We start from the raw sequence: 21,720 nt of genomic DNA on the forward strand, positions 1-21,720 counted from the left end.
CAATTATGTGGCATGCATACGAGGACATTTCAACAATCACAATACGCTCGTCAGGTCAATTAGCATGTGATGCTTGCACTGTTCATGAATTTGACGTTGATTTCCACTACTGCCCGCTATTGCAGAAAGTTGACTATGAACGCTGTGAGCCAGTTACCACTTGGTTCTGGGGAGCTATCCATGTGGCTCTCAGGCCTGTCTCCCGAGTTGAGATGCACTAGCATCAATCAGCTCGTCTCCTACAGGTGCAGTTTCTGCGGCGAGATGTTGCGCCAATGTGGCCAGTCTCTCCCACGGTGCACAAGTCCGCCTGAGTGGCCAGATTTGGCTTTCATGACGAGCCAGATCCCGACCTACAGCTCTGAAGCGGCGAGGCGGCAGACCTGTCACCCGTGCCAACTGAGCCTCGTCATTCGTTCCTTGGCCCGTGTCCACCGCCTTTTCTCTTCCTCTCCTAGGCTGGAGCTTTGAAGCTACCAAAGGACCTGTCTTCTCCTCACCGGGAATGTCTTTCAATCGTTTCCATCAAGCCATATTAGAGAACGCCGATTGCACGTGTTGTGTGTATGTGTTGGGGGTGTTGTAAAACTGTCAGCCTAGCAAGATGCATAATGCGTCGCTGACAAAAAGGGCATGGGTGACGGTGGGTGCTGTGGATTGGGGAATATGGGGTTGACGGGATATTGATCCAATGTTGGCAAGTTGCTGAACCAGCAAACGGAATTTTCGAAGGTCGCTGGCAATTTGGTACTTTACATGTCCATTGAATCGCCGCCATTGGCGAAGCTGAAGCCACCCTGCTGGGGAGCGGCGTTGGTGCCGAATCCAAAGGTACCGTTGGGACCGGTGCCCTGGGCCATACCCTCGTCCGCGTTCTCCTCCTCATCAGAGAAGTACTTCTCGATAATGTTGTACGCCTTCATGTAGATCTCCTCGTTGGCGTTGGTCTGGCAATCGTGAATCTTCTCCATGCCACCGCACTCCTCGATAAACAAAGCGTAACGGTTGACAGAGTCGGGTCCCTCGCCTGCGGCCTGCTTGTCCAGGTCGCCGACCTTGAGAATGTTTTCCAAACCATCCAGAGCAACCTGGATGATCTTGTTGTCGGGGCAGGCCAACAGATCGCACAAAGGCTTGATGCAGCCCTGAGCGACCAGGTAGCGGATCTGTTCCGGCTTTTGCAGGCCTCCTGATGTCGCGTTGCTAATGGCCCAGCAGGCCTCCTTGCGTGTCTTCAGGTCGCCATTCGACAGGAGGTGGATGAGAGGGGGGATGATGTTGGCGTCAATGACCGACTGGATCTGGGCGGAGTTTCCAGCGGTGATGTTGCTAATGGTCCAGCAAGCCTCCTTGCGAATGCCGTCCTTGTTGGAGCTGAGAAGCGAGAGGAGGCAAGGCAGAGAACCACAGTTGATGATCACCTGCGTCTGAACATCGTCGCCAGTGACAATGTTACCAACGGAGCGGAGAGCGGGCGTCTGAACGGAGGTGGAGGCATGCATGAGGAGCTCGACGAGGCGGCGGGGGATACCAGCCTCGATGACGGCCTGGATCTTGTCGTTGGATCCGTCAGACAAGTATGAGATGGCCCAGCAGGCGTCGATCAGAACCTCGTCGTCAAGGGAGTAGACAAGCTTAGAAAGCACAGGAAGAGCGGGGGCGATCTGTAGACATAGTTAGCGACGGACAGGCACGAAAACAAAAAATGTTACTTACAGTGTTCCAGTCGGGCTGAGGGGTCTTGCCTCTGCAGAAGTTGCTGAGGGTCCAGGTGGCGTTGCGGAGCATACTAAGCTTACGGCTGTCTCCGAGAAGGGCCAAGAGAGGCTTCAGGGCACCGCAGCTGAGGACGTAGTCGCGGCAGTGAGGGCTGTCACCGGCGATGTTGCCCAGGGCCCAAACAGCCTGTTCACGCACATCGGGCTCAGGGCTAGCCAAGAGCTCGACGAAGATGGGGACTGCACCAGCCTCGATGACAACCTGAGTCTGCGTGGCGGAACCGGAAGCGATGTTGGTCAACGCCCAGGCGGCCTCGAATTGGACGAGTGTATGAGGCGATCGGAGGAACTCTACAAAGCGGCTGACAACGCCGGTCTTGATGACCTCTTCGATAGGAGGGTTGCGCTCCTTGGACAACAGCTTTCGGAATTTGGTGGTCGCTTGGATCTGTAGGTCAATCTGCTCTGAGAAGACGCCCTGAACCATCTGGGGGAGATCCTCATTAAGCTGAGAAAGGTTAGCATGGTTGCTTTCAATGAATGGAGGAGCTATAGCTTGTGATGAAGCAGAGTTCGATTCGAGCTCTTTGCGCAAGCTTGAGGCTGCAGAGACGCAAAGAGGGACCGACTCGCGCCAAAAGGGAAGTGGGGCAAAAGCAAGGCGCCCTGGCAACAGGAGGGGGAGGAAATAAGACGAAGGGTGCAACAGTATTGGCGGGGTTCAAACAAAGAAGATTCGAAGGCCAGAATATCGCAAAAAAACATGAAGCAAAACTTACCTGAGATTCAGTAGGAGCGGTATCGTCATCGCTGTCAGGAGCGGCTCCGAGGGAAGCGCCGGGTCTGTTCTCGCCAGAGCCGATGCCACGACGCTTGGCCAAGTTCTCCTCTCTCTTCGCCTTGCGAATCTCAACCTGCTGCTCCTCTCTGCGACGACGAAGCTCCTCAGGCTTGAAGGTGCTCTTCGCCTTGAAGTTGGTGCGGCGATGTTCGGGGATGTATCGATCAGCCATCTTTGCGGTTGCTTGGGTTGATGTGATTGTTGAGTGGTATTTTCTTGCCGACCGTCAGGAGGAGGGGGGAAAGGCAATGTTTGGTCGGCGGTCTGTCCGAGAAAGGCGTCAAGGGAAGAAAGGTCTCTGTCGAGATGGATCTTCTGGATTGTGTCGCGCAAAAGTAAAAAGGAGGGTAGGAGTTGCGCGGGTTGGAAGAAAAATCCTGATATGGTTGTCAGGTCGCTGGGAGAAAAGTTGTGATGATGGGGGGGAAGATGAAGGAAACTGGGAGTCAGGGAGGGTGAAGCGAGAGAGCGGGTCGAAGAAATGGAAAGTGCAGGGCCCTGCAACGACCCAATGGGGATGCGTACGTTCTAGTGACTTTTGTTTTGCGCTGTCTAACGGGTCAGGCCAAGGTACCTACTACGTCGTTCTTTGGGAGGTGCCGGTGGCCGCAAGCGAACTGTCTGATTTTTTTTTGGCACTGGCTTTTGATGGAGGGGCCATCTGAGATTCAGCAGCAGTCGGGTGGCTACCTACCTTGCCTTCCAAGTGTCCCAGTGTGCCCGAGACGATAGGCAGCTTCACCTCCACTGGGGATTTTTGGGTCGGTAGGTACGGATACCTACCTTACCGTAGGTACTACCCAAGGTCCCTGGTGGTCCACTATCACGGGTACAAAGTTGGCTCCATATCCATTCAATATCTGGGTTTGCAGCAAAGGGCTTAATTCAATAGAGAGTCGAGTATCGTGGTATGAGATTATCACCCCACTTTGGCTTTTGACGGCGCTTTTTAGCTTGGTTTCCTAGGGGATTATGTCATTGAAAGCTAGTAGGGTACTTCCATCCGCTGCCCTTCGCTCAGGTATCTTCCCCGCGACGGCCCGACAGTTGCTTACTTTGGGCTACCGCACCTAAACTTCCACAGGACAGTGACACAGAGGGCTGAATCCACCAATTTGACAGCGGCAGGCAGCTGTCTGTCTCCCAGCTGGAAGCCCCGTGCATTACCTCCGTCCGGAGTTCCTTCCCTTACTGCGTACTTACCTACTACGTCGACAGGCGTAGGCACCTGCCTTCGCAGTACCTAGGTAACTGGAGCAGCTGAGACCAGCAGGTGCGTGTGCCCCTCCTTTATCGGGCTGGGCTGCAACTTGGCTCCTGTGAAGGGGACGGTACCTACCTAAAACGCATGGGGGTTATATACCAGGTACCTATGCAAATCCAACAAGCAAACACAAGTGAGTCCCCGCGTAAAGTGACTTTCCTTTTGGTGGGGCGCGACGCGCCTTTGAGATACAGCTCCCCAGCTGTAAGACGCGTCAAACGGCCAGCAAACTCAAGTGCCTCTACGACATGCCAAACGCAGAGTCGGACTTCTGCAATTCTTCAGTCGCCTCTGCGTGCTATGAGAGCGGCAAACGAGGTGCTTTTCCGCCTGCCTTTGCGAACAATAATCCTATCCTCCATTGGTCCAAATCATGGCGATGGCGGAGACCGAAGCCAAAAAGGCGATGGATCTCCCAAAGGGCTTTACGCCCCTGAGCGACTTCGTTGAGTTGAAGGCCCTCCCTCAAAGTGTCGTGAACGTTATTGGTCTCGTCAAGGATTTCCGTCGCCCGATAGTTACTACCGGAAAAGGTGATGTGCTCAAATCATTATCTATCCAAATCCAACTAATGTCTCTTCAGATTACAAATGTCAAATTAGTCTCATTGACATGTCTCTATCGAATGAGTCTGAGGGCCAGGATGTAAACCTCGTCATCTTCCGACCTCCAGGAGACATGCCCACTGTCAAGAGCGGCGATGTTGTTGTTGCTCATCAAGTAAAGGTAAGCCACAGACTTGGCTTCTGCAGACTATTTAATATACTGACAATTGGCCTAGACCCAGAGGTTTAGGAGTGATCCCTTGTCTCTGTTAAGCAGTTTCAGTACAACCCTCCATATCTATTCAGCAACAACAATACCCCTTCCTCCTCAACAGGCGCCAGCTCCCTCAAAGCCATCCGCCACAGACAAAAAGCGAACCCCAGCACCCATAGAGGGGCAGTATATCTCTTGGCTGTACCATAACATCGACAAGACGGAAATCCCCGAACCTGAAGTCTTTGAAATTCAAGCCAATCAATCGCTCAATATAAAGAACAAGCTGTGCGAGTTGCAAGATGTTCGGGACGGCAAGTTCCATGATCTCATTGTCCAGGTCGTCAAAGATCCACACGACTTCGGAGACAAGGTGACGTTGTACGTTTCGGATTACACAGAGAATTCTGGCTTCTTTCACTACACCAACAAACGCCTAGACACTGGTGGTGGCCGAGACGGTGACCCATACGGCTACACCCATGCTAAGACTCGGAAATCCAACTCCGACATCCAGTCAGAAGGGCCTTTTGGCAAGCAAACCATGCAGATCACTTGCTGGAGTCCCCATGCCACTATCATCCGAGAAAGAAGGATAAAAAAGGACGATTGGATTCGTTTGCTCAATGTCCAGATCAAGTATGGATCCAACGGGCAGAACCTGGAGGGTTTCCTTCGAGAAGATCGGAATGCATTCAAGAACAAGATCTGTGTCGATAAGGTGGATATGCCGGAAGAAGGAGAGTTAATGGATCCCCACGTCAAGAATGCCCTCAGAAGGAAGCGGGACTACGAGAAGCAACTCAAAGCTGATTCGAAAGAAACGAAATACACCAAAGCAACGGACAAGAAAAGGCCGGCGGCAGACCAGCCCGAACAAAAACCTCGGAATGCCAAGCAACGTCGAGCATTGAAACGAGATCAAGCTGCAGAGAAGGAGAAGGAAACTGGAAAGGAGGCGGGCGAAGATAAAGAAATTGAAACACCGCCAGACCTCAACGAGCAAGTGGTCTGCGAAAACCACGATGAGCCGGCCGTCGAGGTGGCTACCATTCTCGAACCAGCAACACAGGAATTCATGTTCCAGAACGCGCCCCTGGTAGTCAAACTTCCCTTCCACGACGCACAGTACCGGACCCATGTTCGCATAGTCGACTTTCACCCTCCCAGAATACAGGATTTTGCTTGTGCTCGCAAGCAAAATGAATACGACGTTCTGTCCGATTATTCTGGTACAGACTCAGAGGACGATGATGACGACGACGATGACGAAGAGCGTGTAACCATCGACAAGTATGTAAGCACGAGCGAGCAGAACTGGGAGTGGCGCTTTGCTCTATGTCTCCAGGATGCCACCGCAGCCAAGGACCCAAAGACACGAGAGAAGAAGACGAACAAATTCTGGGTTGTGGTGGATAACATGGACGCCCAGCTCCTGACAGGCCTTGACGCATGCGACTTCCGCACCAACGCGGACGCTTTGTCCCAGCTGCGCGAGAAAATGTTCATCCTCTGGGGAGACCTCGAAGAGAAGAAGACCAAGACATTGGCCGAGCAGGGCAAGAAGCAAAAGGCCAACGTGGGAAAGAAGAAGAAAACCAGCGACCGACCCCCTGATTCCGACGATGAGGATGCGGGTGCGGGCGGGGCATCCAAGACCGAGAAGCTGGCTTTCTCGAACCGTCCCTTCACTTGCTGTATACGTCAGTATGGCATCCAAGTCAAGGAGCCAGACAGCGAGAAGGCAGATGCAGGGACAGGAAAGAGATGGCAGCGAATGTATGGGCTTTTCGGAACCAAGATATGCGGCTACTAGCCAGGTGGCCAAGCACGGGAGTGTACAGGAGGTTTTGGGACATGTATTTACAACGATTGATGATAAACTTGCAGAGCGACGGCCGTCACAGGCACAAGGACTTGTAACAGAATGATGTATCCCTAATGAAATCGTGTCGTATCAGCTAGTACAAGAGCTAATCAGTTGTCTTTTATCCCCGTTCTAACGCCTCGAGTCAAATGAGCCATCCATCCTAGACAGACGCTCCCGTTCGTCATCACACAACCCAGCATTAACCCTACTTTCAAAAGCGGTCCACGAAGACACTACCAAGCCTCCTCGCCTCTGGCCATCCCGCAGTGGAAGACCGAGCCAGACATAGACAAGCGCACGGGAAGAAAGCGGAGGGTAGGGGGGGCTCGCAGCCGCTATCCTTGTATAAACAGAGCAAAAGAACGTCAGAGATGTAAGCCGTGGTTTAATCCTCCCCAAAGTCAGAAAATTTGATTTAGTCGCCCAGTACATCGTCGTCGTCGTTAGTAGCAGGGGGCTCCTCCACGTCAGGTTCCTCTTCTTCCTCCTCCTCGAGTAGCTCCCGCCGTCGTAGATCTTCTTTCGAGCCCTCTTCCGGCTCAGGCTCCTCGACTGCTTCTTCTTCGTCTTCCTCTTCATCGTCATCGTCGACGACAATCTCTTCACTAATGGCGGGCTTCGCAGCAGCGGACCTTGTCGATGCCGCCTTGGACTTCTGTAACTTCTTGCCGTACAGGTGGTCCCGGACCTTTTTGGGATCGAGGTACGCCACCACCTCACTGAAGTTCTTGCCGAGCCTGCTCTGGTTTCGCAGAAGTCGCTTGTGAAGCTTGCCCGCGTGGGGCCCTGATTGATCAAGGACCTTCTGGGCAATAGCGAGGACGTACTTGGCTGCCAATTCACACAGGGCCTTTTCAGACTTGAGCTCTAGAGCCAGCTTCTCCTCTTGCGTTAGGCCTTCGTCTTCATCCTCCTCTTCATCGGAGTCGTCGTCGTCCATTGGTTCTTCATCTTCGGCTGGCTCGTTAAGGATCTTCTTTGTCCGCTTCGCAAAGGTCTTCTCGACGCCGTCGTAGATTGAAATAAGCTCCGGCAGAAGCTTGGGCTCAAGCTCGTGAGCCAGCCTCGCAAGTTTCTTGTAGTTTGCGTTTCCACGAGATTCTTCAGTCCAGTTTCTCAAGGAGCCGAAAAGTACGTGGATATCGCAGAGAGCGCCAGTGGCAAACATGCGGATATCATCGATGATAGCTCGGGACGACAGGGTTTTGATCAGACCGACGTCGTATCTTTTACGCAAGACAGAAACCTGATCCACCACAGAGTCGGGTATTTCGGTTTCACTCTGAATGAACCTCTGGAAGCTCCGCACCTTCCACATGAAGTAAAACTGAATACCCTTGATAGCAAAGGAGACAACTTCATCCTCCAAGTCGTCAATATCTTCGGTCTGTTGATCAAACGTGCCTCGACCAACAATGTTCACCAGGAGCTCGATCGTGGATGACATTGAGTCGGCTGCGCGTCCTTCCGTTTCCAAGACCTCCATGCAGTCGGATATGCGAGCAAGCTCACTGATCTTCATCAGCACTGTGGAAAGCGCCTTCAGATGATCCTCTGCTAGATTGCCGCGCATAGATAGCTCGCAGGTCTTGTCGAAGCTGCGCAGGGTGTTGATGACATTCTCCCACAGAACCGCAAGCTTTCCGTCAGTCAGCTCCTCAAGCTCATCGTACTGGCGAGAGTGGAGAAGAGCTGCGGCGGCCTCAGCAACAACTCTCTTGTCGTCATGCCTATTGAACTGAGTGCTGATCTCATCAAGCAACTTTTCATACTTGGTTGAGTCTTGCCGTAAAGTTTGGAAGACCTCGAGGTCAAGGAAGTGCTCCATCCTAAGGACGATCGTAGCGGTGGCAGGGTCGGCGCCAAACTTGTTGAGCAGTTGAGGAATGACTGTCGCTAATTCCAAAGCGGTCTCTTCTTGCGCCTCGGTCACCTCCGGGCGTCCACTCTTCTTTTTGTTCTTCTCAATCTCAGCAGATTGCAGCATCGACATCTTTACTGCGGATGCCAGAACCTCGAGCAGAATAGCTTCCTCAGTACCCTGCGGTCCAACAGCTTTCTTAAAAGCAGTCTCGGTTGAAACACCGTGAGACTTGGATTTCGACTTGGAACTGACTGTATGATCGTAGAGCAGGTAGCCTGCCAGTAGCTCCCACTGCTTCACGTAGGGGACCTTTTCGAAAAGGACCTGGGAGGCAAGAGAGATTCGCGTGTCTGGAACGTTCGCCTGGGTGACGTCTGCAGCGGTAGCGAGACCTGTGCCATTGTCCTGCTGCTCGCCCTCGACTTGCGCATCGAACGCGGCGAGGTTCTCTGCTAAACATTTGATGTTGACCCATGTACTGCGAGGCGAGTCGTAATCGTCCTCATCGATCTCACCAAACGTCTCCTCAAGCGCATCCTGTCCACCAAGCTCTTCCATCTTGCCTTCGATAGAATCTTCGACGCAAGAGATGAAGAAGTTGACAACCGCTTTTCTAATTCTTATGTCGCTATCAAAGATGAGTTTGCCGATTGAGTCAACTTCGTCTGGTTCGAGCATTCCGGTGTCCCGTAGTACGTTTATGACAGAGATGGCAGCAACACGGACGGAAACCTCGGCGTCCTTGGTGGAGATCTCGATGAGACGAGGCCGGAAACGATCAATGAAGTGGCCCAGCTGTTGCACGTCACGTCTAAAGATGCGTGCCAACTGCCTGAGAACTTCTTGTCGGGTAGAGGCAACGGTGTCTGACAGCATCCAACCGAGATAACGGAGGTACTCGGGCTGCATGAAGACTGTGGAAAGACCAATGATCCAAGATCCCAGGGACTCGACACACTCCGTCCTGATACGCGGGTCGATGTCTCGGTATCTGTGAATGAAGGTGGTGTCGAAAAAGTCCTTGATGTGATTGCCGCACAGCTCTCTATTCTCATTCGCCTCGTTGAGGGTGCGTTGCATCTCAGCCAGCTTCGCCTTATTCTTTCCACGCTTGGCTTGCGCAACCTGTTGCTCGATCGCAGTAATTCGGGCGTCGAGCGTGTTTGCGACATCGATAAGGCCGTAGACAAGGGAGAGGATGACAGTTGTCGCGGTGTGACGGAACGGGCGAAGCGAAGAGGTCGACATGGATGCTATCCAACGAACGAGGTTCTCCATCAAAGTAGCGTCGTTGTACAGTACATCTGTCTCGTGGACACTGCGAACAACGCCCCGGAAGAATCCTGTGAGGAGGTCACGGAAAGCTTTGGTGTTCTTCGCCCTGGAAATGAGGGGATACTCAGTTACTTGCTCCTGTACCAAGTTAGCTGATTGATCCGTGGAACAAGGTTGTCTCTTGTATTTGTACGGGTACATGCCTCCTGGAACAGGTCTTGAAGCTCGGTCAGTCGAGCCTGGCAATTATCAGGGTCGCGAATGTCGTCTTCAGTGACCTCGAGGTCGCAGCCAGAACATTGGAGCACAAGATTGACGAGCTCCACGACAGCAAGTGCATCATTGGCTTGATATCTGGTCTGCCACTTATCTGCAACCTCGTCCGAGGGCATTCCCGAACCGAAAACGTCGGCTATAGACGTGTCAGATGATTGAATCGGCGAATGAGTTCCGGGGTAGCGACTTACCATACAGACCCTCGGCTTGTCTGTCGGCGGTAGCAATTCTGACGGATTTCTTGGGCCGTGACGGAAGGCTTGCGGAATGACCAGACGGGGCTACACCGTTGGTCTTTGGTTTCTTGATTGCGGGCTTCCTTGCGCGGCTCCCTTGCGATGCGCCTGATCGCTTCTTTGGTCTGGCGCGGGGCCGTTCTTCGTCACTATCGGCAGCATCGCTCATGGTAGCATCCGAGAGAATGTCATCGTCGTCGTTTCCTTCATCGTCATCATCGTGTCTTTTGCGCTTGGGTGCGGTGACTGGCTCCGGGCTAAACTTTTCGGGGGCTCGCACGACGCGTCCAGATCGACGACGCGACGACTCGGGTTCGGGGGAAGCTGTCGCGCTCTCCATGATGTCGCGTAAACGTAGAGGCAAAGTTGAATACCGTCTGAATGCCAGCAGATAATCGCAGCAATAGCGACAATTATTTCGCGCCGATGAGCGAGTGTCCGGAGGGGTGGCGCATATGAGGAAAATTGTCGCGTTGAGTAAGTACGTTTACGTCGAAGATGTTTAGGTGACGGGCTCTCCAAATTCGCGAGTGGCAGACAGGACACGGACGGGTTGGGGTGTGGTGGATCGAAGCGCTGGTCCCTGCCTTGGTGCTGTGCGAAGGATGGTGCAGCTGATTGGCGAATGAGCAATGGCCGCCTGGCGCGGAAGGAAGGACGAGACAACCTACGCACCCAGCACCCAAACTGGAAGTCACCTCACGTATGAAGTACTATGGCGGGATACCTTCCACTCGTACCTTGAGCGCGCTCACCCGTCAGAGAATAGGTAAGCACACCTTGATGGAACTCATGTAGCTTACAACCGGCTCATCTAGGTTTTCTATCACAACGTACTCCTAGCATTTGATGCAGACAAAGTAATATACAAATGACTTGGTCAGGGTTCGCTCGAGTGAGTAAAGGAGAGCGAAAGAATGCAAGCAACTTTACACAAGGTGCCAATGATAGGCCGTTCTAGGTACATGTCAGGCTTGACATTAGGGCAGCTCCTATTCTATATTTGCACCCTCTCCGAAAAAAGTTGTTCTCATAGGGACTTTTATGCTGATGATGTGACATTAGGTTGCCGAAAGAATTTAATATTCATCGAGTGCTGCATCCTGGTCGAGCTTGACAGGATGGAGTTTAGAAGCATGAGCTCGCGGGGCGCCGGCGGCAGCACAGTGCATTTTCGATCACTCGCGGCCACACAGTGTCCCTTGACATCAATCAGAACCTCTCATCGAGCGAGCATTGCAGACTCGAGCTGATTTTCGACAATATCAAGTTGCAGCAAGAACGCCATATCACAACCTGTTCATGACCAAATCACCTTTTGACCAAACTCCTGGTATGTGGCTCCGGATGTTGTGTATTTTACAAGTTTCATCTCTAATACTCATCGCAGACGAAGAGCCACCAACTACTGAGCATGGCTTGTCAAATGTACCCCTGATACGTCTGAACCAAAGCAACACCCAAGCCAGCAAAAATTACGATGGAGTCTCCTTTTCCCAAATCATCTTCAGTGGCCGGCGAAGGCGAGATCATAGCTCAGCTCCTGCCCAACGGCTTGTCAGGTCTCAAGGGCATGTCTTACCAGTATCCCCTGAAACTCATCTCTCCGACACCGGCAGCCGACCAGAAAAGCGTTCTGGTATTTCTGCTTTCCTACGGCGGTGGACTTGTCGGAGGCGACAGCGTCAATCTCTCCATCCGCACTCTACCGGGATCAAAACTCAGCATTGTCACACAGGGCCATACGAAGATTTTCAAGTCCGCGTCTCCTGACATCGTCACGCGCCAAACGCTCAGCGTCCACATAGAAGATGGTTCCGGCATCTGCCAGTTGCCAGATCCGGTTCAGCCTTTTGATGGAAGCGTTTACGAGCAGACTCAGATATTCACAGTTGCTCCCAACGCTTCTCTGTGTCTACTAGATTGGGTGACGCAAGGCAGAACGGCACGTGGTGAGGATTGGAGCTTTGTCAAATGGACAGGACGCAATGAAATCTGGCTGGAAAAACAAATGCCCAACCAAAAGAACCGTTTGCTGGTGCGAGACACAGTCATCTTAGACAGAGACAGCCAAGGCCTAGTGGGGAGATCGCTACGAGACTCTATGCATGGAAACGGCCTCTTTGGAACTCTGATCTTGAGAGGGCCCCAGATGCAATCATTAGGCAATTTCTTCCTCGAAGAATTCAGTGCTTTGCCTCGCATTGGCGCGAGGGATTTCAGATCAGCCGAGGCTAAGGCGAAGGAAGAAAGCAACTTGACTGAGCATGAGTTATGGAGGCTCAAGCGCATAGAGATGGAGACGAAGGAAGGTATCTTGTGGTCAGCTGCGAGAGTCAGAGGATGCGTTATTGTGAAGTTTGGAGCAAGTACAGTTGAGGCTGGCCGGCTGTGGATTGGCATCATGCTGAGTCGAGAAGGCACAGTTGCAAGAGTCTATGGAGAGCAAGCACTGATGTGCGTAAAATGAGGCCATCCTTCTTCTTGACTAGCTGGAGGAAATACCGGCATTGGCAAAATAAGCAACGCCGCCCTTCTGAATTTTGTTGCTCATATGAGACCCCTAATTGCTTTTTTTGTATCAATTCGGGCTTAGATTTTTATTTTATTTTCAAGTACAGAGTACTGCTTCAGGCCAGTGAGCAGCGCACTCAAGTTGCGTCGCATCGAATCTGTGCTTGAATGCGGGGTGAATCAACCCCACCTCTAAGGTAGGTGTGCAATACATACAGCGGGACAAGGGGCATGTTTTGTCCCCCACCACGCTGAGGTAATCGAACATCTTTTTCTCTGGGCGGCATCTGTGACTCTCCCGCTAGACACCACCACCAGATCCTATTCTTTACCCTGCCATTGTCGCATACCCAACCCGAAAACACGGCAACGCTCCACGATCAGTCACAAAACCGACAAAGGAGATCGTTCCGAGTCCGTTGCTCACACCCCACTGCCGTCAGTCACCATGCCAGAGGGAGCGCCCCCGGCTCGAGGCGCTGGCAGGGGTCGACCCCGAGGGACGAGAGGAAGAGGAAGAGGAGCTGCTAGCAGTGCCGCACCTAGCACCGAGGGACCAACTTCGACTTCGAGACCATCTTCAGCACTGGGAACAGCTTCGGCAACCGCTGTACCTTCCAGAACCGCAACACCCAACCCTCCCGCAACACGAGGCACTTCAGCCAGCAGATTTCGCCCCAGAGTAGTGCGTAGAGACGAGGCGGCGCGAGACGCAATTGCAAGACAAGAGCTAGAGAAGGACAATGCGAGGGCAAAAGCAGAAGCTCGCGCTCAAGCCCGCTCCCGAGGTCGCAGTCGGCGAGCTCGTGGTGATGCCATGGGTCGTGGCGGTTTCATGTCGCGAGCAGCGGTTGCTAGTGGCCCGTTCTCGCAAATGACAACAGAAGGTATGTTGAAGGAGGGAAGTATCGATTCGGTTTTCTAGTACTGACGTTGTCTAGGAGGTGGCAGGTCCGGCGGAGGATGGGGCGGCGGTGGTGGAGGAGGAGGAGGCGGCGGAGGGTTCTTTGGCGGCGGAGGCGGCGGCGGCCGAAAGAGAGAGGGTGGCGCGTTCGGAGAGGCTTCAGGCCATCGCGAAGCACGAATCAACGCCGATAGACTCGCCGGATATCCTGTCGATCGCGAACCCGACTCTGACGATGAAGAGACGGCGGCACTCATTGGCGCAAAGCCTGGCAATATTTGGCCTATGGGTATCGCCCGTATCGACAAGAAAGAAGAGAAGAAGACGATTGCGACCTCGGCCGAACTTGAGGCAGAACAACAGGGCAAGGCCGAAGAGAGCCTCTTTGTTGAAGGCGAAGGTTGGTCTGGTGCCATTCCCCCGATGGAAGATGAGACAAAGGTCTGGCATGCGGCACCCAAGGGTGTGGTCCAGGTCAAGGCAGAACCTGGCGGCGAACCAGGTGCTATGGATATCGCGCCGGTCGACTTCAACGCCCATATCAAATCTGCGACTCCCGAAGCCGAGGAAGAGAAGATCACTCCTGAACCGAAGACAAAGAAGGCAATGGCCGATCCCGAGGTAGAAATGATTACACACGACATGGAGCTTCTTTTGGGCGAACTGGGCACTGTCACCGACGAAAACTCCAAGGCACCCGAGACAGAGGTTGCGAGCAAGGACGGACGTTTATACCTCTTCCAGTTCCCGCCTTTGCTGCCGCCACTGCAACCTGCGACTGCGCCCAAGGTCAAGCCAGAGCCCGACGACGTTGTCATGCTCGACCAGCCGGGCGAAGCTGTCGACCTCACACAGGCGGAAGAGAGCTCTAAGCCCAAGGTCGAGGACGATATTGACCTCACAGACATTAACCAGTTGGTCTCCCAGGCTGGAATGATGGGAAAGCTCAAGGTGCGCAAGTCCGGAAAGGTCGAGCTGGACTGGGGAGGGAGAACACTCGAACTCAGTCCGGCTGCGGGCATGAACTTCTTGACTACGGCAGTGATTGTAGAGGAGTCAGACGAAAAGACGAAACAGGGTGTTCCTGGTGGAGACAGTATTGGCATGGGCAAGATCATGGGCAGATTTGTTCTCGCGCCGACTTGGGGTGACGAGGAAGAGTGGACGGTTGACCCAGAGGATCTTGTTGTTCCCGAAGCGTAAGGCTGTACGCCAGTGCTGACGAGAGCATGGGAGAGATGGAATTCATCGTTCGCCGATTTACCCCGCTAGTGATCTAATGTCAACAGATCGGACGGGGGGAACAGCATAAGCCGCTAGTGGACTTGGCCCCAAGTCTTGTTTGGGAGGTATTGAAAGGATAGACAAAAAAAGAGATACCCTAGGCTAATTGCTTTGCCTCAGTTCGGACTGCTCTCAAATGGGACGAACCCGAGGGACGGCGCCGTTCCGTCGGTCTTCCCCACACTCCGCATGTGAGACCATCCGTGAACACCAACCACCAAGACGCGGTGGCGGCGCTTATGTCTGCAGTATCTCGTCACGATTCTTCAAATAACCATTTCCATGCGGTCAGCTTTCTTTGAAAGTCTGGTAAAACCGATCATGATGAAAAGAGATTGTGGCAACCTACCGGCTTAATCAGTAGAATCAGCAACCGGCCACCGGCGCAACTCACAAACTCTCACAGTCTTACTATCCAGCATGGAGCGGCACACTCAGAACAGCTCCAACAACGATGGTCTACATGTGATAATCATCGGCGCGGGTCTTGCAGGGTTGGCGACGGCCCTCTCAACCAAACTCGCGAACCCTTCTCACCGCGTGACGATCCTCGAGGCAGTCAAGGAACTGCAGGAAGTCGGTGTAAGTCCTCTCATTCCCCCCTTACACACGCGCGCCCTTCCACGCTCCAGCGCTTCTGAGCTCCAAACTTCGTCCAACTCACAAGAGACAAAATCGCAGGCCGGCCTCCAACTCACACCAAATGCGACGCGCCTCCTCGAAGCTTGGGGTCTCTTCCCGGCCCTCGCCCCCCTCGCGACCGTTCCCTCGACCCTCTCCGTCCACCGCTACGACGGCACCCGCCTCCTCGCCCACGAGCCGCACCTCCAGGAGACGATTCAGTCCCGCTACGGCCATCCCTTTTGGGGCCTCCACCGCGTCGAGCTCCAGCGCGCCCTCGTCGACCGGTGCGCCGCCCTCGGCGTCGACATCCGTCTCGCTTCGCGCGTCCGCTGCGTCGACTTTACCAGCGCGACAGTTACTCTCGATCCGGGATCGGATTCTTCATCACCCTCCTCCACAGTCTCCGGCGATGTAGTTGTCTGCGCAGACGGAATGTGGTCCGCCACCCGCGCCCAATTCCTCAATCAGCCCTCGCCCCCCTCCCTAACAGGCGACCTCGCCTTCCGCATCGCAATACCCATCGACTCCCTAAAGGGTCCTCACAAAGCCGAGCTCGAGGCCTTTATCAAATCCGAAACCGTACACTTCTGGATCGGGCCCCAGGGCCACGGCGTCTCCTACACCGTCAAGCAGGGCCGCATGCTCAACCTCGGCCTCCTCTCTCCCGACAACCTCCCCGAGGGTTCGACAAAAGTCGTCGGCGACGTCGAGGAGATGCGCGGCCTGTTTTCCAGCTGGGATCCCTTGCTCCGCAAACTGCTTGACCAGGTGGAGAGCGTGCACAAGTGGAAGCTCTGCTGGATCGAGCCGCTGGACGAGTGGGCGAGCAAGGACGGGAGGTTTTTCATGGCGGGAGACTGTTGTCATCCTATGTTGCCCTACCTCGCGCAGGGCGCCAATTCCTCACTCGAAGACGGCGCCGTGCTTGGCCACCTGCTCGGCAAAGTTGGCGGCCGCGCAACAGAGGCCGGAGCTGGAGAGAGTTCGAGCTCGACCTCGGCCTCTCAGCTCGCTGCCGTGGCGGCCATGTACCAGCGTCTTCGCATGGCGCGAGGCCAGCGCATCGTCATGGAATCCTTTGCGCAGCGCGACGATTTCCACATGCCCGACGGCCCAGAGCAGGAGCGCCGCGACGAGATCATGACGGCGTCGCTGGCGCCTGGGGAGGAGCCACGGCCGGGGTTCCCTTCGCGATGGACATGTCCTGATATCCAGCGGTTTCTGTACTCGTATGATGCGTATGAGGAAGCGGAGGCGGCATACAAACAGGATCCGTTCTAAGTGTTTCCAGATTGGGTCATGGCCAGTGTAAGAAGCTCATTCGGGCTCTCTTACTCTATTCAAGATGGCTTCGAACTCTTTGTACATGCGCGCGCACTAAGCGGCGCGGTTTAGTTTGAATCCAGCATATACTAATGATCTATGCTTCTGCCCGCCTTGATTGTCCAAAGACTAAATGCATTCAAGCATCTGAAGGCCAGAGTATCCAATATCTATACCGGTCTTCTTCATCTCCAAGCCACATGAAAGCAGCTCCATACTGTTCTCTTGCTCAGTATGCGATGCGCCCGGGTGTACCCCTAGGGCACCCTTGAACGCCATGAAACCACAAAGGTAGACATAATCGTATCGATACAATGGTCGGAATTTTCCCCTCTAGTCACCATTATCTATCCCTTCTCCCTCCTCCGAGCCCGACCCGCCCACTATGCTGGCTCTGTGCATCGAGACCGTCGAGGTCAACCGAAGACACGCTCGGGGTGCCCAGCCTATCCCCCGTCCAGGTGTCGCTCGCTTTATCTCCTTCGATTACGTACATTTCGCTTTTAGTGTTGCTATCCTGTCTCCGGTTCGGTGGTGCCATGTAATCCGAGCCGAGTTGCGTCCCCGCCGTCTTTGAGCCGCCTTGCGCAAACGGCCCCTGGTACCCGAGCCGAGAATTCGGCTGCGGCATGGGTTCATGTTTTCCTATCCCGCCGAGCTCCAGATCCGTGTCGATACCGTCGATGCTATCGGTGCCGTAAGGGTCGCGGGGCGCCGAACGGGGCGCCGACCGCGCCGCCCCTGATCTCATTCCTCCGCTGATGTGCCCGCTGATGTGTCCGCTCATACCCGGCGTTCGGTCGGTCGAGGTGAATCCGTTGAGTCGCCATGCTCGGAGGAGCGGTCGGATGGTTACTAGACTGGAGGCCACGATTGCAACTCCGGGCTCGACCAAGGTCCAAACCATGGCATCTGTTCCCATAACTGCAGCCGTGTTAGTACGGTCCAGGGTTCATCTCTGGCTTTCGAGCCCGAAAAGGGGGTTTGGAAATGGGCAAGATCGTACATAAGATATCGGTCAGATCGCTGAGGTCGGCTAAGAACTTTAGTCTGATGAGGGTTGCAATGCTGGCACTGGGTCTTGTTAGTCAATTTCCTACTGGCCACCTCATCATAGGTTTGCTTACAAAATTCCCAAACCGAGAATGACAATGACAGTCGCCTTGGCTTGCTTGGTCATCTTGACGCTCCATATCATAGGTATAGGGAGCAAGGCCTGGATGATGTTAACATCAACTCGAAGGCATCGCAGGTTCGTGAGAGGAAGGCAACTTACGTAGAGCCAATCACTCAAAATCGTCATGACACTGATGGAGTAGGCTGCCGCTACAACAGCGTCTGGCGATACACACTTGGAGTTGGGAATAGCATAATCCCATTGCGCTTCGACAGGCGAGCACTGGAAAACATTCCAAAAGAAGATGACCACACTCCAGACCGTGATAATCGCCAGACTGACATGGATGATCCAGTTGTATAGTTTTGAGTTTGAAAGTCGCAATAGGAAAAAACCAATGCTCAGCTTGATGAACAGCATATCAAGCACATATGTGGCGGTAGCCAAGGCTTGGTACTACATGACTTGGTCAGTGACACCAAAGAGTACAAGGAGTTAAGCCAACAAACCATCAAAGCAGAGACCTCCTTCCGTTGATCCAGGGCTTGGTTGTGGTGGCCGAGGCCATCATTAACGCCGAGGAGGATAAAGGAGCAAGAGATGGTGAATATGATCTAATAGTTCAAGTCAGTGAAGCCGTAGCATGGTCCGCCAAGAAGAAAACTCACCTGGGCAACCAGCATGAGCCAGTCATCGGCTTGGAAGCCTTTGGTCATGAAAGCTCGAACATAACATCTGAGAACGACGGAAAACCAAGAGAGTACAAGGAAAGTGATGGCAGTGGCTACGAGAGCACCACCATTGCTCTCTGATAAATCTACCTCGGCCATAGGGCTGTGGTACCGAGATGCTCTAGGGAGTGACAACTGAGAGAGAGCATGGCCAAACGGGGAAAAGAGAGAGCAAAGCAGCCCGGTAGGATGGTTACATGAGCGAGACAATGGGATATAAGCTGGTCAGGATCGATGTACAGTACTCGACACACAAGGGGCCCTGGCCTGAGAACCCAAGGGCTGGATTCCCAACTTCCCGAAGCGCGGATGAAAGAGGGTCGCCGAGTCTGAGACCCCGGAGATGGGCCCCCGGCAAGGCAGGGTCGACATGTGGAGAGAGACGAGGATTTAGGTAAATCAGTCCACAGCCCAAAGCAGCCGCATGGATGATGATGGAATATGAATTGGAGGCAGGGGACCGGCGAGGGCTGGCCGGACGGGATTTTTGCATCCTTCGACTGGTGCGGATTTGTGAAATAAGTCCCATAGTCCCAGACCGGGCTATGCTTGTTCGTCAAGGAGGAGGAGGAAAGGGGATTGCTCGTAAAGATGCACTAGGTAACAGAGACTAAGAAAGGTTACTGGGGGTATATGCCGGACAGTGGGCTCGGTCTGGAGAGCATGTTCGAATATGTAATGTATTCCACTGCACAATATCTGCGGATTGAGTCCGCGGATGCAAACATTCGAGGCCGTCTCACCTCCGAACGTGATGGGGGTTGCAGTATGCAGAACAGACGCACGTCTATGGAGCCCGGGAGGTGGGAAGCAGGGAGGAGGGTGGTGAGCTCTCCCGGGAGGAAGAAACGAACGAGCCAAGAGTTCTTTGCAGCCGGTCCCGCAGATGGGAACACATTTCGCCTTACGCTGCGTACTCGTCGGTTGTGATGTCTGAAAAGAGAGGAGAGAGAGAGAGAGAGAGAGAGAGAGAGAGAGAGGACAAAAGCCGGTGGGCAGTAATAATTGGTATGCTGTGCTGTGCCGCTGCTGTTCTTGGACGGCCGCCGCGGGCGACTCCCAACACCCAGAGATTACCTGCTTGGTCAAAATCTCGCGAAGAAGACCATCTGTGCAATCAGCCAGGCTCTGACACTGGTCGAGAACATACGGTATCAGCGTGACTTCACGAAACCACTAGGTTCGGTGAAAGCACACCGCTAGGCCTTGGTTGGTGGTCGTGTTTGCCGAATCTTGAACTTTGTGAACGGTGGTCCCTGTCTTCATGGAGGTCACGATTGAGCTAGAAGGTTGGAATCTAAGCCAGAGCAGCGACCATGCACACAATGAGGAAGTCAGCTCCGCTGAACATGGTAGACGCGTCGTAGTTTGGGCCCGGCGATTTGGAACATCCTGGACGAGGTTGGTGTGGTTTCATGCGCGCTAGCAGCATCGACACAAAACGTATCCGTAGCGTACAGCTAAGATGAGGTTTCGCTAACGAGGCAGAAGGCGCACTTGCCACTAGGTGCCACATGGCGTGGTATGAGTTGGAGGGAACTGGCAAGTCGGAGTTGTGAACTTGTGTGTGATATGAAGCGTCGGACTTGACGAGCCGAGCTATGCGGCCAGCGGAAGACTGAAATACACTAGGAGGCGGCGAAGCGGCGGCCCCTGGTTGGGCTGCATGTCGCTTTCGGATGCAACATGGGTGGTGTTGGAGAACGCTGACGAGCAAAGAGAAGACGAAGGGGAAAAGCAACGACGGATGCAACCCAATTTGGCTGACAGGGCGCACTGGCGATGGGGAGAGCCGGCGGGAGAGCTGCAAGAAGAGCGAGGGCCAGACCGTAGAGGGCACAAAAGACGAGCAAGGCCCCTCGAGTTGCATATTGAGATCCTGTTCTCCCCATTGCTCACCCAATCATCGCATAATCGTCTTTCGTTCTTGAGTGATGACCGCCATATGATCCTGAGCTTTTCAGTCTTCAGCGGTGCGGGGCAGGGAGGATACCGGATTGTCAGAAAACAATAACAAGATGAACATCTGTCCGTGTGTTTTAACTTAACACATGGGACCAAGTTTTGAGTTGGCGAGGCCAGACCAGACGGGATGATTACAGTGTCGGCCGGCAGAGGAAGAAGCGCAACTTGTTTGGGCGCGGGCAATATGCCCAAGACGAGAGAACGGGGCTGTAAGAGGGGCTACTGGGGGTCAACTCCGAACCTTCTGCAGTCTAAAAAGTGAAGTTGTGGCCCTACTCCGTATACTAGGTAAGGTAGATATGCTCGATCTCCTGGGATTGTGTTGGAACTTGTGGCCAGCAAGTTCTAATAGGAGGGCCCTTCCAAGGTCTGACGGGTCACGACAAAACAGCGGCGCTCAGCCCTCGGCCAATAGCGCACACTGTTCATATGTTCTGTAGATTGAAATGGGGTCGCGTGGGTTTGACGTCGGGCAGTCCCCAGGTCTGGAGATTGCTCTGGGTGAAAAAAGCTTGCCGTCGGTGACAGGTGGAGGACCCGGCTCGGGAGAAGAACAGGGTGCCGTGGTGCCTGCTAGTCTATTAGGCTCTTTGAACTTTTGAAGTTTGATGGCCGGGCCGCGACAAAAGGTGGGCGTTTTCTGTTTACACTACTGCGTATTCCAGTAGATTGTATACTTTATCCATGGAGTGGTTTGGGTGGATTGCGAGGGGCTCCTGAGTGGAGTGTCAGAAGATGGCGTTCCTCGGCATCGACGATGAAATGTGACTAAGAAAAGGCGCTTGATCTTGGCACATGTTATTCGGGAATGGCATGGCACAAACCAACCGTTTTCTGGCGTGCCTAGCTGACTGTGCAAGTTGAAGTTCGATACTAAATAACGGAAATTAGGTACGGATACACTACTGTGTGGACTCGCGGAGTATACTTGTAGATTTGTCGATGAGGCGTCACCGTTTGGGCACAGACAATGCTCTAGAAGCAGAACCAGAAGGAGAAGGAGAAGGGGGAAGACCTGACGGGAGAAGCAACGACGGCACCGGACTTTCTCCATTCTCCTCCTTCTCCTTCTCCTTCTCCTTCTTTCCTCCAGTCTGTGCCCTTGGAGCCCCCCCTTCCTGTGGCTTGCGTTTCTGTTCCTGCTCCTTCTCTCTT

General features: G+C 53.8%; 7 protein-coding genes across 7 annotated transcripts; 4 read left to right on the forward strand and 3 right to left on the reverse strand.

The window, feature by feature from the left end:
* Positions 1-79: 79 nt before the first annotated feature.
* HER10_EVM0001523 (uncharacterized protein) lies at positions 80-2,988 on the reverse strand. Its single transcript, XM_035471268.1, has 3 exons — positions 2,498-2,988; positions 1,717-2,226; positions 80-1,664 (listed from the first exon to the last, which is right to left on the reverse strand). The coding sequence occupies exons 1-3, from the start codon at positions 2,729-2,731 to the stop codon at positions 753-755; spliced, it is 1,656 nt and encodes a 551-aa protein (XP_035332173.1). The 5' UTR covers positions 2,732-2,988; the 3' UTR covers positions 80-752.
* A 1,097-nt stretch (positions 2,989-4,085) lies between these two features.
* Positions 4,086-6,398, forward strand: HER10_EVM0003529 (telomere-binding alpha subunit central domain-containing protein; the record flags this gene model as incomplete). Its single annotated transcript, XM_035473203.1, has 3 exons — positions 4,086-4,356; positions 4,407-4,549; positions 4,605-6,398. Exons 1-3 carry the CDS (start codon positions 4,197-4,199, stop codon positions 6,396-6,398), a joined length of 2,097 nt encoding a protein of 698 aa, XP_035332398.1. The 5' UTR covers positions 4,086-4,196.
* Positions 6,399-6,518: 120 nt separating this feature from the next.
* On the reverse strand, positions 6,519-10,598 carry HER10_EVM0002825 (STAG domain-containing protein). Its single transcript, XM_035472519.1, has 3 exons — positions 10,059-10,598; positions 9,795-10,003; positions 6,519-9,729 (listed from the first exon to the last, which is right to left on the reverse strand). The coding sequence occupies exons 1-3, from the start codon at positions 10,441-10,443 to the stop codon at positions 6,868-6,870; spliced, it is 3,456 nt and encodes a 1,151-aa protein (XP_035332327.1). The 5' UTR covers positions 10,444-10,598; the 3' UTR covers positions 6,519-6,867.
* Positions 10,599-11,106: 508 nt separating this feature from the next.
* On the forward strand, positions 11,107-12,573 carry HER10_EVM0008129 (UreD urease accessory protein; the record flags this gene model as incomplete). Its single annotated transcript, XM_035477661.1, has 1 exon — positions 11,107-12,573. Exon 1 carries the CDS (start codon positions 11,584-11,586, stop codon positions 12,571-12,573), a length of 990 nt encoding a protein of 329 aa, XP_035332962.1. The 5' UTR covers positions 11,107-11,583.
* Positions 12,574-12,915: 342 nt separating this feature from the next.
* On the forward strand, positions 12,916-14,906 carry HER10_EVM0011795 (RNA polymerase III RPC4). The gene is made up of 2 exons (XM_035481214.1): positions 12,916-13,504; positions 13,559-14,906. The coding sequence occupies exons 1-2, from the start codon at positions 13,066-13,068 to the stop codon at positions 14,722-14,724; spliced, it is 1,605 nt and encodes a 534-aa protein (XP_035333420.1). The 5' UTR covers positions 12,916-13,065; the 3' UTR covers positions 14,725-14,906.
* Positions 14,907-15,043: 137 nt separating this feature from the next.
* Positions 15,044-16,710, forward strand: HER10_EVM0010285 (FAD dependent oxidoreductase; the record flags this gene model as incomplete). Its single annotated transcript, XM_035479749.1, has 2 exons — positions 15,044-15,387; positions 15,487-16,710. The coding sequence occupies exons 1-2, from the start codon at positions 15,226-15,228 to the stop codon at positions 16,708-16,710; spliced, it is 1,386 nt and encodes a 461-aa protein (XP_035333223.1). The 5' UTR covers positions 15,044-15,225.
* A 370-nt stretch (positions 16,711-17,080) lies between these two features.
* Positions 17,081-19,217, reverse strand: HER10_EVM0013023 (integral membrane family protein). The gene is made up of 6 exons (XM_035482395.1): positions 18,538-19,217; positions 18,379-18,483; positions 18,029-18,325; positions 17,880-17,968; positions 17,759-17,826; positions 17,081-17,676 (listed from the first exon to the last, which is right to left on the reverse strand). Exons 1-6 carry the CDS (start codon positions 18,697-18,699, stop codon positions 17,096-17,098), a joined length of 1,302 nt encoding a protein of 433 aa, XP_035333575.1. The 5' UTR covers positions 18,700-19,217; the 3' UTR covers positions 17,081-17,095.
* Between the last annotated feature and the right edge of the window lie 2,503 nt (positions 19,218-21,720).

This window comes from Colletotrichum scovillei (assembly GCF_011075155.1).
Source record: "Colletotrichum scovillei strain TJNH1 chromosome Unknown Contig00006, whole genome shotgun sequence".
In the NCBI taxonomy this organism is placed as follows: domain Eukaryota; kingdom Fungi; phylum Ascomycota; class Sordariomycetes; order Glomerellales; family Glomerellaceae; genus Colletotrichum; species Colletotrichum scovillei.